We start from the raw sequence: 13,782 nt of genomic DNA on the forward strand, positions 1-13,782 counted from the left end.
CCACTTGGTTCTCCAGTCCCGGTGTCAGGAGTCCTAGTAGGGAGAACATGGTCCAGGTGTCTGTAGTCCTAGTAGGGAGAACATGGTCCAGGTGTCTGTAGTTCTAGTAGTGAGAACATGGTCCCGGTGTCAGGAGTCCTAGTAGGGAGAACATGGTCCCGGTGTCAGGAGTCCTATTAGGGAGAACATGGTCCCGGTGTCAGGAGTCCTAGTAGGGAGAACATGGTCCAGGTGTCTGTAGTTCTAGTAGTGAGAACATGGTCCAGGTGTCAGGAGTCCTAGTAGGGAGAACATGGTCCAGGTGTCTGTAGTCCTAGTAGTGAGAACATGGTCAAGGTGTCTGTAGTCTTAGTAGTGAGAACATGGTCCAGGTGTCTGTAGTCCTAGTAGTGAGAACATGGTCCAGGTGTCTATAGTCCTAGTAGTGAGAACATGGTCCCGGTGTCTGTAGTCCTAGTAGTGAGAACATGGTCCAGGTGTCTGTAGTCCTAGTAGTGAGAACATGGTCCAGGTGTCTGTAGTCCTAGTAGGGAGAACGTGGTCCCGGTGTCAGGAGTCCTAGTAGTGAGAACATGGTCCCGGTGTCAGGAGTCCTAGTAGTGAGAACATGGTCCCGGTGTCAGGAGTCCTAGTAGTGAGAACATGGTCCCGGTGTCAGGAGTCCTAGTAGTGAGAACATGGTCCAGGTGTCTGTAGTCCTAGTAGGGAGAACATGGTCCAGGTGTCTGTAGTCCTAGTAGGGAGAACATGGTCCCGGTGTCAGGAGTCCTAGTAGGGAGAACATGGTCCCGGTGTCAGGAGTCCTAGTAGTGAGAACATGGTCCAGGTGTCAGGAGTCCTAGTAGGGAGAACATGGTCCAGGTGTCTATAGTCCTAGTAGGGAGAACATGGTCCCGGTGTCAGGAGTCCTAGTAGGGAGAACATGGTCCAGGTGTCAGGAGTCCTAGTAGGGAGAACATGGTCCCGGTGTCAGGAGTCCTAGTAGGGAGAACATGGTCCAGGTGTCTGTAGTCCTAGTAGGGAGAACATGGTCCAGGTGTCTGTAGTCCTAGTAGGGAGAACATGGTCCCGGTGTCAGGAGTCCTAGTAGGGAGAACATGGTCCCGGTGTCAGGAGTCCTAGTAGGGAGAACATGGTCCCGGTGTCAGGAGTCCTAGTAGGGAGAACATGGTCCAGGTGTCTGTAGTCCTAGTAGGGAGAACATGGTCCAGGTGTCTGTAGTTCTAGTAGTGAGAACATGGTCCAGGTGTCAGGAGTCCTAGTAGGGAGAACATGGTCCAGGTGTCTGTAGTCCTAGTAGTGAGAACATGGTCAAGGTGTCTGTAGTCTTAGTAGTGAGAACATGGTCCAGGTGTCTGTAGTCCTAGTAGTGAGAACATGGTCCAGGTGTCTATAGTCCTAGTAGTGAGAACATGGTCCCGGTGTCTGTAGTCCTAGTAGTGAGAACATGGTCAAGGTGTCTGTAGTCTTAGTAGTGAGAACATGGTCCAGGTGTCTGTAGTCCTAGTAGTGAGAACATGGTCCAGGTGTCTGTAGTCCTAGTAGGGAGAACGTGGTCCCGGTGTCAGGAGTCCTAGTAGTGAGAACATGGTCCCGGTGTCAGGAGTCCTAGTAGTGAGAACATGGTCCCGGTGTCAGGAGTCCTAGTAGTGAGAACATGGTCCCGGTGTCAGGAGTCCTAGTAGTGAGAACATGGTCCCGGTGTCTGTAGTCCTAGTAGGGAGAACATGGTCCCGGTGTCAGGAGTCCTAGTAGGGAGAACATGGTCCAGGTGTCTGTAGTCCTAGTAGTGAGAACATGGTCCCGGTGTCAGGAGTCCTAGTAGTGAGAACATGGTCCCGGTGTCAGGAGTCCTAGTAGTGAGAACATGGTCCCGGTGTCAGGAGTCCTAGTAGTGAGAACATGGTCCAGGTGTCTGTAGTCCTAGTAGTGAGAACATGGTCCAGGTGTCTGTAGTCCTAGTAGGGAGAACGTGGTCCCGGTGTCAGGAGTCCTAGTAGGGAGAACATGGTCCCGGTGTCAGGAGTCCTATTAGGGAGAACATGGTCCCGGTGTCAGGAGTCCTAGTAGGGAGAACATGGTCCAGGTGTCTGTAGTTCTAGTAGTGAGAACATGGTCCAGGTGTCAGGAGTCCTAGTAGGGAGAACATGGTCCAGGTGTCTGTAGTCCTAGTAGTGAGAACATGGTCAAGGTGTCTGTAGTCTTAGTAGTGAGAACATGGTCCAGGTGTCTGTAGTCCTAGTAGTGAGAACATGGTCCAGGTGTCTATAGTCCTAGTAGTGAGAACATGGTCCCGGTGTCTGTAGTCCTAGTAGTGAGAACATGGTCCAGGTGTCTGTAGTCCTAGTAGTGAGAACATGGTCCAGGTGTCTGTAGTCCTAGTAGGGAGAACGTGGTCCCGGTGTCAGGAGTCCTAGTAGTGAGAACGTGGTCCCGGTGTCAGGAGTCCTAGTAGTGAGAACATGGTCCCGGTGTCAGGAGTCCTAGTAGTGAGAACATGGTCCCGGTGTCAGGAGTCCTAGTAGTGAGAACATGGTGCAGGTGTCAGGAGTCCTAGTAGTGAGAACATGGTCCAGGTGTCTGTAGTCCTAGTAGGGAGAACATGGTCCAGGTGTCTGTAGTCCTAGTAGGGAGAACATGGTCCCGGTGTCAGGAGTCCTAGTAGGGAGAACATGGTCCCGGTGTCAGGAGTCCTAGTAGTGAGAACATGGTCCAGGTGTCAGGAGTCCTAGTAGGGAGAACATGGTCCAGGTGTCTATAGTCCTAGTAGGGAGAACATGGTCCCGGTGTCAGGAGTCCTAGTAGGGAGAACATGGTCCAGGTGTCAGGAGTCCTAGTAGGGAGAACATGGTCCCGGTGTCAGGAGTCCTAGTAGGGAGAACATGGTCCAGGTGTCTGTAGTCCTAGTAGGGAGAACATGGTCCAGGTGTCTGTAGTCCTAGTAGGGAGAACATGGTCCCGGTGTCAGGAGTCCTAGTAGGGAGAACATGGTCCCGGTGTCAGGAGTCCTAGTAGGGAGAACATGGTCCCGGTGTCAGGAGTCCTAGTAGGGAGAACATGGTCCAGGTGTCTGTAGTCCTAGTAGGGAGAACATGGTCCAGGTGTCTGTAGTTCTAGTAGTGAGAACATGGTCCAGGTGTCAGGAGTCCTAGTAGGGAGAACATGGTCCAGGTGTCTGTAGTCCTAGTAGTGAGAACATGGTCAAGGTGTCTGTAGTCTTAGTAGTGAGAACATGGTCAAGGTGTCTGTAGTCCTAGTAATGAGAACATGGTCCAGGTGTCTATAGTCCTAGTAGTGAGAACATGGTCCCGGTGTCTGTAGTCCTAGTAGTGAGAACATGGTCAAGGTGTCTGTAGTCTTAGTAGTGAGAACATGGTCCAGGTGTCTGTAGTCCTAGTAGTGAGAACATGGTCCAGGTGTCTGTAGTCCTAGTAGGGAGAACGTGGTCCCGGTGTCAGGAGTCCTAGTAGTGAGAACATGGTCCCGGTGTCAGGAGTCCTAGTAGTGAGAACATGGTCCCGGTGTCAGGAGTCCTAGTAGTGAGAACATGGTCCCGGTGTCAGGAGTCCTAGTAGTGAGAACATGGTCCCGGTGTCTGTAGTCCTAGTAGGGAGAACATGGTCCCGGTGTCAGGAGTCCTAGTAGGGAGAACATGGTCCAGGTGTCTGTAGTCCTAGTAGTGAGAACATGGTCCCGGTGTCAGGAGTCCTAGTAGTGAGAACATGGTCCCGGTGTCAGGAGTCCTAGTAGTGAGAACATGGTCCCGGTGTCAGGAGTCCTAGTAGTGAGAACATGGTCCAGGTGTCTGTAGTCCTAGTAGTGAGAACATGGTCCAGGTGTCTGTAGTCCTAGTAGGGAGAACGTGGTCCCGGTGTCAGGAGTCCTAGTAGTGAGAACATGGTCCCGGTGTCAGGAGTCCTAGGAGTGAGAACGTGGTCCAGGTGTCAGGAGTCACCTGGGGTTTGAACGTTCAGTGAGTGTAGCTGGGGTTTGAACGTTCAGTGAGTGTAGCTGGGGTACGAACGTTCAGTGAGTGTAGCTGGGGTACGAACGTTCAGTGAGTGTAGCTGGGGTACGAACGTTCAGTGAGTGTAGCTGGGGTACGAACGTTCAGTGAGTGTAGCTGGGGTACGAACGTTCAGTGAGTGTAGCTGGGGTACGAACGTTCAGTGAGTGTAGCTGGGGTTTGAACGTTCAGTGAGTGTAGCTGGGGTACGAACGTTCAGTGAGTGTAGCTGGGGTACGAACGTTCAGTGAGTGTAGCTGGGGTACGAACGTTCAGTGAGTGTAGCTGGGGTGAAGGGATCAGTGTAAGTCATTGCCTTCAATGACCTACTGACATGGAGCAAGATACAAACCTCAAAACCTTCTCTCTAACATTAGATAGACATATGCAAATGTTACATTTACATGTGTATAATACTTTATTTATATGCATGTGTAACACACACTTGCTTCCATTCAGCCACAAGAGCATTAGTGAGGTCAGGCTCTGATGTTGGGCGATTAGACCAGACTCGCAGTCGGCATTCCCATTCATCCCTAAGGTTTTCAACGGGGTTGAGGTCAGGGCTCTGTGTAGGCCAGTGAAGTTCTTCCACACCGATCTCAACAAATCATTTCTGTATGTATCTCGCTTTGTGCACCGGGGCATTGTCATGCTGAAACAGGAAAGGGCCTTCCTCAATGCTGTAGCTAAGAGTTCCCTTCACTTGAACTAAGGGGCCGAGCCCGAACCATGAAAACAGCCCCAGACCATTATTCCTCCTCCACCAGACTTTACAGTTGGCACTATACATTCGGGTAGGGAGCGTTTCTCAAACCCAGATTTGTCGGTCGGACTGCCAGATGGTGAAGCATCATTCAAGAGAACGTTGGACTGCCAGAATGTTTCCACTGCTCCAGAGTCCAACGGCGGCAGGCTTTACACCACTCCAGCCGACGCTTGGCATGGCGATCTTAGGCTTGTGTGCGGCTGCTGGGCCATGGAAACCCAGTTCATGAAGCTCCCGACGAACAGTTCTTGTGCTGATGTTGTTTCGAGGCAGTTTGGAACTTGGGTAGTGAGTGTTGCAACTGTGAACTGACAATTTTACGCACTTTAGCACGCCACAGTCCCGTTCTGTGAGCTTGTGTGACCAACCACTTCGCGGCTGAGCCGTTGTTATTCCTTGACATTTCCACTTCACAATAACAGCACTTACAGTTGACTGGGGCTGATCTAGAAAGGCAGAAATTTGACGAACTGACTTATTGGGAAGTGGCTCTTTAGTAAGGCCATTCTACTGCCAATGTTTGTCTATTCAGATTGCATGGCTGGATGCTTGATTTTATACACCTGTCAGCAGTGGGTGTGGCTGAAATAGCCGAATCCACGAATTTGAAGGGGTCCACATACTTTTGTAATTATTGTGTATGTCACTGTCTTCATGTCTGATTGAGAGCCCATTCACCTGACACTCTTGTTTGTGTGTGTTTGTGTGTGCGCAAGTGTGTCTCTATTTTACTCAGCACAACAAGGTCACTAAAAACATGCTTTCTTGGCCTGGTGTGTGTCCATGCAGGTGAAGCTGTGGCGTGTGTGTGAACCAGAACAAGAGCAGCCCGGGGGGGCGGAGGTGACCCTGTGTCCCGGAGAGGGTCGTCTGGAGCTGGTCGCCTTCCACCCCACCTCCTCTGGCCTGCTGGCTGTGGGCTCCACCAAGACAGCCCAGCTCTGGGACACCAGCCGCCAACAATCACCGCTAGCAGGTAGGATACACTGGAGGAGAGGAGCTTTACACTATGCAGGCATGAAAGAATGGTGAATGCATGAACACACTCTCTTATAGACACTCACAAATGATTGAAGGAACGCACACAAACACACATGCATGAATGATGAACACACACTCATAATCAATCACTCACAAATGGATCAATACAGTACAAACACACTTCTTCACACAAATATAGCAGCAAACAGACCATACACACAATCTGTCAGTCAGTTTGATCCTTTCACAGTTGAAGGTCGAGAGTCGTGCGTCCTCCGAAACACAACCCAACCAAGCCGCACTGCTTCTTGACACAATGCCCACTTAACCTGGAAGCCAGCCGCACCAATGTGTCGGAGGAAACACTGTACACCAGGCGACCGTGTCAGCGTGCATTGCGCCCGGCCCGCCACAGGAGTGCGTGATGGGACAAGAACATCCCTGCTGGCCAAACCCTCCCCTAACCCAGACGACTCTGCCTGATGGGTTGCCTGGTTGCGGCTGGGCGACAGAGCCTGGAATTGAACCAAGATCTCTAGTGGCCTGTCCTGTGTCTTGGCCCCACCTGTCCCGTGTCTGGGCTTCACCTGTCCTGTGTCTTGGCCCACCTGTCCTGTGTCTGGGCTTCACCTGTCCTGTGTCTTGGCCCCACCTGTCCCGTGTCTGGGCTTCACCTGTCCTGTGTCTTGGCCACACGAGTCCCGTGTCTTGGCCTTACCTGTCCCGTGTCTTACCTGTCCCGTGTCTGGGCTGCACCTGTTATGTGTCTTGGCCTCACGTCCTGTGTCTTGTCCTGTGTCTTGGCCTCTCCTGTCCTGTGTCTTGGCCTCTCCTGTCCTGTGTCTTGGCCTCACCTGTCCTGTGTCTTGGCCTCACCTGTCCCGTGTCTGGGCTTCACCTGTCCTGTGTCTTGGCCTCACCAGTCCCGTGTCTTGGTGTCTTGGCCTCACCAGTCCCGTGTCTTGGCCTCACCAGTCCCGTGTCTTGGCCTCACCTGTCCCGTGTCTGGGCCGCACCTGTCCCGTGTCTGGGCCGCACCTGTCCCGTGTCTGGGCCGCACCTGTCCCGTGTCTGGGCCTGCACCTGTCCCGTGTCTGGGCTTTTCCTGTCCCGTGTCTGGGCTGCACCTGTCCCGTGTCTGGGCTGCACCTGTCCCGTGTCTGGGCTGCACCTGTCCTGTGTTTCTACCTGTGCTTTCTTTTCTTTGTCTATTCATCCTGAATCTGTTCTTTATGTACTTTGTTGTTCCTGGTCTTGTGTTAACGTGTGCTGTTGACCTCTCTGTGACCTTTCCTTGACCTCCCCTGTGATAACCTGTGGGCTGAGCTGACCAGTCTCTTGATCTCTGACCTGGGTTTCTGTCTGCAGCTCTGGAGCCGCACGGTGATCAGCTGCAGAGTCTTAGCTGGAAACAGGACGGCTCCCTGCTGGCTTCCTCCTGCAAGGTGAGTCAGTCCTACAGTACATACTGAGGCCAGACAGGAACTATTATTGTCATGTACAGTACATCTAAATATAAACTCAGCAGAAAAAGAAACATCCTCTCACTGTCAACTGTGTTTATTTTCAGCAAACTTAACGTGTAAATATTGGTATGAACATAAGATTCAACAACTGCGACATAAACTGAACAAGTTCCACAGATGTGACTAACAGAAATGGAATAATGTGTCCCTGAACAAAGGGGGGGGGTCAAATCAAAAGTAATAGTCATTATCTGGGGTGGCTACCAGCTGCATTAAGTACTACAGTGCATCTCCTCCTCATGGACTGCACCAGATATGCCAGTTCTTGCTGTGAGATGTTACCCCACTCTTCCACCAAGGCACCTGCAAGTTCCCGGACATTTCTGGGGGGAATGGCCCTAGCCCTCACCCTCCGATCCAACAGGTCCCAGATGTTCTCAATGGGATTGAGATACGGGCTCTTCGATCGCCATAGCAGAACACTGACATTCCAGTCTTGCAGGAAATCACACACAGAATGAGCAGTATGGCTGGTGGCATTGTAATGCTGGAGGGTCATGTCAGGATGAGCCTGCAGGAAGGGTACCACATGAGGGAGGAGGATGTCTTCCCTGTAATGCACAGCGTTGAGATTGCCTGCAATCACAACAAGCCCAGTCCGATGATGCTGTGACACACCGCCCCAGACCATGACGGACCCTCCACCTCCAAATAGATCCCACTCCAGAGTACAGGCCTCGGTGTAACACTCATTCCTTTAACGTTAAACGCGAACCAGACCATCACCCCTGGTGATACAAAACGGTGACTCGTTAGTGAAGAGCACTTTTTGCCAGTCCTCTTTGGTCCAGCCACGGTAGGTTTGTGCCCATAAGCAACATTGTTGCCGGTGATGTCTGGTGAGGACCTGCCTTACAACAGGCCTACAAGCCCTCAGTCCAGCCTCTCTCAGCCTATTGTGGACAGTCAGAGCACTGATGGAGGGATTGTGCATCCTGGTGTAACTCAGGCAGTTGTTGTTGTACCTGTCCCGCAGGTATGCTGTTCGGCTATACTGATCCTGTGCAGGTGTTACACGTGGTCTGCCACTGTGAGGACGATCAGCTGTCCATCCTGTCTCCCTGTAGCGCTGTCTTAGGCGTCTCACAGTACGGACATTGCAATTTATTTCGCTGGCCACACCTGCTATCCTCATGCCTACTTGCAGCATGCCTAAGGCACGTTCACGCAGATGAGCAGGGACCCTGGACATCTTTCTTTTGGTGTTTTTCAGAGTCAGTAGAAAGGCCTCATCTAGCGTCCTAAGTTTTCATAACTGTGACCTTAATTGCCTACTGTCTGTAAGCTGTTAGTGTCTTAATGACCGTTCCACAGGTGCATGTTCATTAATTGTTTATGGTTCATTGAACAAGCATGGGAAACTGTGTTTAAACTCTACAATGAAGATCTGTGAAGTTATTTGGATTTTTACGAATTATCTTTGAAAGACGGGCTGGATAGCACAGGAGCTGGACAGCACAGGAGCTGGACAGCACAGGAGCTGGACAACACAGGAGCTGGACAACACAGGAGCTGGACAGCACAGGAGCTGGACAGCACAGGAGCTGGACAGCACAGGAGCTGGACAGCACAGGAGCTGGACAGCACAGGAGCTGGACAGCACAGGAGCTGGATAGCACAGGAGCTGGATAGAAAAGATGGCAGAAAGTGCATGTTCACATATTGTGAACTACTTTTCAATGGGATCCTACGATAAAGGTTTGTCACATAGAGCGGTTGCTATCTATTGTCGTGTCTTTGGCTATGCCGGATTAAGTGATATGACATGCTATTCGATGAAATAATTTCTCCGTAATTAATATCACCTGATTGAGCTAATCATGTAAATGTAATTAACGAGAGTCGGGCACCACAAAATAATATTTATAGAGCTGTTATCTTCCGAAATAAACTCTTAAAGACCTAGTAATATTTTACATCAATAGCAGTCAATATTAATCTTCATCTTACTTCAGTCTCATCATCTGAAAGTTGTAAATTCTTGGTTATCTGCAAGAACCCTGGCTAACAATTTGAATCAGCAATACAAAATTGGGTTTAATTATTTATTTACTAAATACCTAACTAATCACACAGAATTCACATACACACAATTAATCATAACTTGATTACAAATTACGTCATAAAGGAAAACGTCCCTAGCGGGCGGAACAGATATGACCGCTTGTTACACAAAGGAAAAGGGGCTGGGTTGAGTGAAAGAGCAGGAGACTGAGGAACAAAGGGAAAAAGCTGTGCTATCGTAAATACAGTATCTGATGCATTCTAAATTACTGCCCATTTGGAAAAGGAAAATGCAATAAATATTTACTCTGAGCTGCGCTTCGGTAGGTTGGTGGTAGATGGAAGACCGTGTTGCCAAACTGAGTCCTTTGTCCTTTGAAGAATGTCTCTGGTTGTCAATTGGATACGTTGTAGTAACGTCGTTGTGTGGTAGACGGAATACTCTGTCTGTTCCTTCCTAACCCTCGTTGCATCTGCTGTTGCTAACTCAACGGCCATTCACAACCAAAGCTCACGCTGATGTTGGCTTCGTTCTGTAGTTATTATCTGAACCATTCTGACATAGGACCGTCGTCCCTACATCTTCGGAACAGGAAGTTCTGTTGTCGTCAAGGCTTTATTTAGGAAGGGAGAAGAGGGCGTGTTTGAAAAGTTTTATAGCCCATGTCCCTTCACAGAGGCGGGCCACTGAGTGAGCAGCCCTAACTTATGACAACCCACATCTCACATTTTAGAAGCTAAAATCACATTTCATCCCGTCACAAATAATTTCATATTCAAACATTTAAATTGAACAACAATTCCATGTGAATCCGATAACTCTGATGTGTAGACTTTCCACTGTAGAGTTTGTCATCTTATCATTGATGAGAATGTATCAGATGACAAACGAACTGACATCATATTCATTAAGTACCACCGCATACGTTCAATTGTTCGGATTACCAGAATATAGTTAATTTCCCCCTCCTACTGATGTTCCCAGAATCTCTATGTTAACCAAGGGTTTTGCAAATGTAACCTCAGTAGGTTAGAGAGAGGAAAAAGGGGGGAAGAGGTATTTATGACTGTCATAAACCTATCCCCCAGGCCAACGTCATGACACTATCAAGGAAGATTTGTCACACAGCAACCTCTCTTTCTATCTTATGTGTTGTGTCTTAAATACTTCCCAACTCTCTAGTGGGAAACAATAGCAGTAGAGGTTCACATAATGTGTGTGTTTGACATCTACTACATTACGGTTGTACTGTGCAGAATCACTGATCTACAAGTTAAATTACATGTTATTGCTCACGTACATACTGTATATTTAGCAGATTTTATCGCAGGTGCAGTGAGATACTTATGTTCATAGCTCAAACAGTGCAGTAATACCGAACAATACACACAAATCCCCTAAATGAAAAGAAAGAAATTAAGAAATATCAGAACGAGCAATGTCAGAGTCCGTGTGTATTGACATTATGGACAGTATATGAATAGAAAATATATGTACAGCAGTAGTTATGTAGGATGAGCCTTGACTAGAACACATGAAGTGGGTAAAACAGCATGTAAACATTATTAAAAACCCCTAAGGTCGTTGTCCGTGCCCCTGTGGACATGTAATTAGCATTATTGCTCCCAAGAGTGTGGGCCTATGCCCTCACAGGCCCACCCATAGCTGCGCCCCTGCCCAGTCATGTGAAATCCATAGATGAGGGCCTAATTTGTCAACCTGGGATGGAATACTGTAGTAGCCGCGTCTCACCAGTAGATGCCGCCAACGGAACACCATATCCCCCTGTTTGCCTGATTGGCGCTACCCGACATTAATCAGCATCTGTTTTTGAGCTGATCATTCCGTCAACAGGGGTGACACTCATTAACCCGGGTGTAGATCTTGTACTCTGACTGACTGTGTCACACTTTTTATACTGGATACAGAGTTCTCCATAAAACTTCAACCTCAACTTTCCCTTGGGTTCTAAAGTGGAAATGAACACAACTCAGGGGTTGAGAAAGAGGGATGAGTCTGAGATCACTGATGTAACAGCCAGTTTGTCTAATTCTTTTAGTGTTCTAATAGTTTGATCGTGTTGACAGAGGAATTAATTAATGCAAGAGTGAGTGATCCTCACTGAGCAGCCAAGTCTTCCTATTAACATTAGTGTGTTAGTTATCAGCCAAGTCTTCCTATTAACATTAGTTAGTGTGTTAGTTTTCAGCCAAGTCTTCCTATTAACATTAGTTAGTGTGTTAGTTTTCAGCCAAGTCTTCCTATTAACATTAGTTAGTGTGTTAGTTATCAGCCAATTCTTCCTATTAACATTAGTGTGTTAGTTATCAGCCAAGTCTTCCTATTAACATTAGTTAGTGTGTTAGTTATCAGCCAATTCTTCCTATTAACATTAGTGTGTTAGTTATCAGCCAAGTCTTCCTATTAACATTAGTGTGTTAGTTATCAGCCAAGTCTTCCTATTAACATTAGTTAGTGTGTTAGTTATCAGCCAAGTCTTCCTATTAACATTAGTTAGTGTGTTAGTTATCAGCCAAGTCTTCCTATTAACATTAGTTTGTGTGTTAGTTATCTGGCAATTTGTCTCTTTCTCTCTCTCTCAAACAGAAAACAGTAGGGAACATTGGATGTGTCATTAGTTAGGCCTTAACGAGGCACTGGAGGCAGGGTTACATAACTGTTTAGTGTAGGACGGCATCCATCAGGCCCCTGCATGCAGAAAACCCCAGTGACCTCTGACCCCAAGCCCTGCACACGTCCAGGATCATGTTCATTAGGCACCAAATGGAAGAAAATGGGCTGAAACAGGCATGGACTTCCTGGACTTGTCCAGTAAGAAATCCTTGTTTTAGTTTTCCATTCCAAAATGTTTTGCTATTTTCTTCTCTAATGAATACATCCCAAGCCTCTTCTCCCCAACTGCCCCGCCCGACCCCTGCCTCTCCTGGGGAGAAGGGAGCTATAGTAAGGGTCCTTTCTCCATCCTCTGCTCCCTGACAGGTTCTGCGAGTTACTGCCTTTTTAAAGCAAAGTAAAGAGCAGAGATGAAAAACACGGACGGGACCTCAATCCTCACCTGGCCACAGAGGCCCGTCGCAAGGCCCCAAGAGCGGGTGATTTAGTGCCCCAGGAGAGAGGACCTAGGCATGGAGGCATGTGTGGTGCCCCCTCCTGTCATAAAGGAAATAATAACTGTGCTGGAAGGTATTTCCATCGTGTGCGCGTTTGAGTAGGGGGTGCCAGAGTGGAGGGAGCTCTGGGTTTATGGAAGGGGAGAGAGGGGAGTTTATGAGTAGAAGTGGAATGGTTTCATGTGTAGTTGTAGTTGAACTTGGACACTAGGCAGGGGCCTTTTCATCAGCGGGGGTTAACATAACTCATTTTTTAACACTTCCTGCCTTTGAGGTACAGTATGTGCTGTAGCAAATGTTGGTGTACTTCCCTTGTCCTCTCCTGCTCTCTTGGACACTTTCTCTGTCACATACAGACATTCAGTGATAATCTAGAATCGGCTTTCTATTTCGCACAAAGCCTCCTTCTCTCACGCCGCCAAACATACCCTAGTAAAACTGACTATCCTACCGATCCTCGACTTCGGCAATGTCATCTACAAAATAGCTTCCAATACTCTACTCCGCAAACTGGATGCAGTCTATCACAGTGCCATCCGTTTTGTTACTAAAGCCCCTTATACCAGCCACCACTGCGACCTGTAGGCTCTAGTGGGTTGGCCCTCGCTACATATTCGTCGCCAGACCCACTGGCTCCAGGTCATCAAAAAGTCCATGCTAGGTAAAGCTCCGCCTTATCTCACCTCACTGGTCACGATAACGCCCACCTGTAGCACGCGTTCCAGCAGGTATATCTCACTGGTCATCCCCAAATCCAACACCTCCTTTGGCCGCCTTCTAGTTCTGTTGCCAATGACTGGAACGAATTGCAAAAATCGCTGAAGCTGGAGACTTATATTTCCCTCACTAACTTTAAACATCAGCTATCTGAGCAGCTAACTGTTCACTACAGTTGTACATAGCCCATCTGTAAATAGCCCACCCAATCTACCTACCTCATCCCCATATTGTTTTTATTTACTTTTCTGCTCTTGTGCAAGTAGAGACACTGATGTGCAAATCATCATCTGCTCATCTATCACTCCAGTGTTAATCTGCTAAATTGTAATTATTTTGCCACTATGGCCTATTTATTGCCTTACCTCCCTTATCTTACCTCATTTGAACACACTGTATGTAGACCTTTTCTCTATTGTGTTATTGACTGTGTGTTTGTTTATTCCATGTGTAACTCTGTGTTGTTGTTTGTGTCGCACTGCTTTGCTTTATCTTGGCCAGGTCGCAGTTGTAAATGAGAACTTGTTCTCAACTAGCCTACCTGGTTAAATAAATGAAACATCTGCTTAGGTTCTCCGAGACAGAGCAAGAGCCCTGGGTGCTTTGTGTTCATTTGTCGCCAAACATTAAAAAAATATATATTTTTG

The 13,782-nt window shown here is 48.3% G+C and overlaps 1 protein-coding gene across 1 annotated transcript in view; it reads left to right on the forward strand.

Annotated features, from left to right (window-relative positions):
- Window positions 1–13,782, forward strand: part of coro7 (coronin 7) — a 262,730-nt gene that overhangs the window by 10,517 nt on the left and 238,431 nt on the right. Inside the window, 2 exon segments of the mRNA XM_042318189.1 lie at window positions 5,565–5,751; window positions 7,125–7,201. Coding sequence (XP_042174123.1) covers window positions 5,565–5,751; window positions 7,125–7,201 — 264 coding nt within the window.

The sequence above is a fragment of the Oncorhynchus tshawytscha genome, unplaced genomic scaffold (assembly GCF_018296145.1).
Source record: "Oncorhynchus tshawytscha isolate Ot180627B unplaced genomic scaffold, Otsh_v2.0 Un_contig_8974_pilon_pilon, whole genome shotgun sequence".
Classification (NCBI taxonomy): domain Eukaryota; kingdom Metazoa; phylum Chordata; class Actinopteri; order Salmoniformes; family Salmonidae; genus Oncorhynchus; species Oncorhynchus tshawytscha.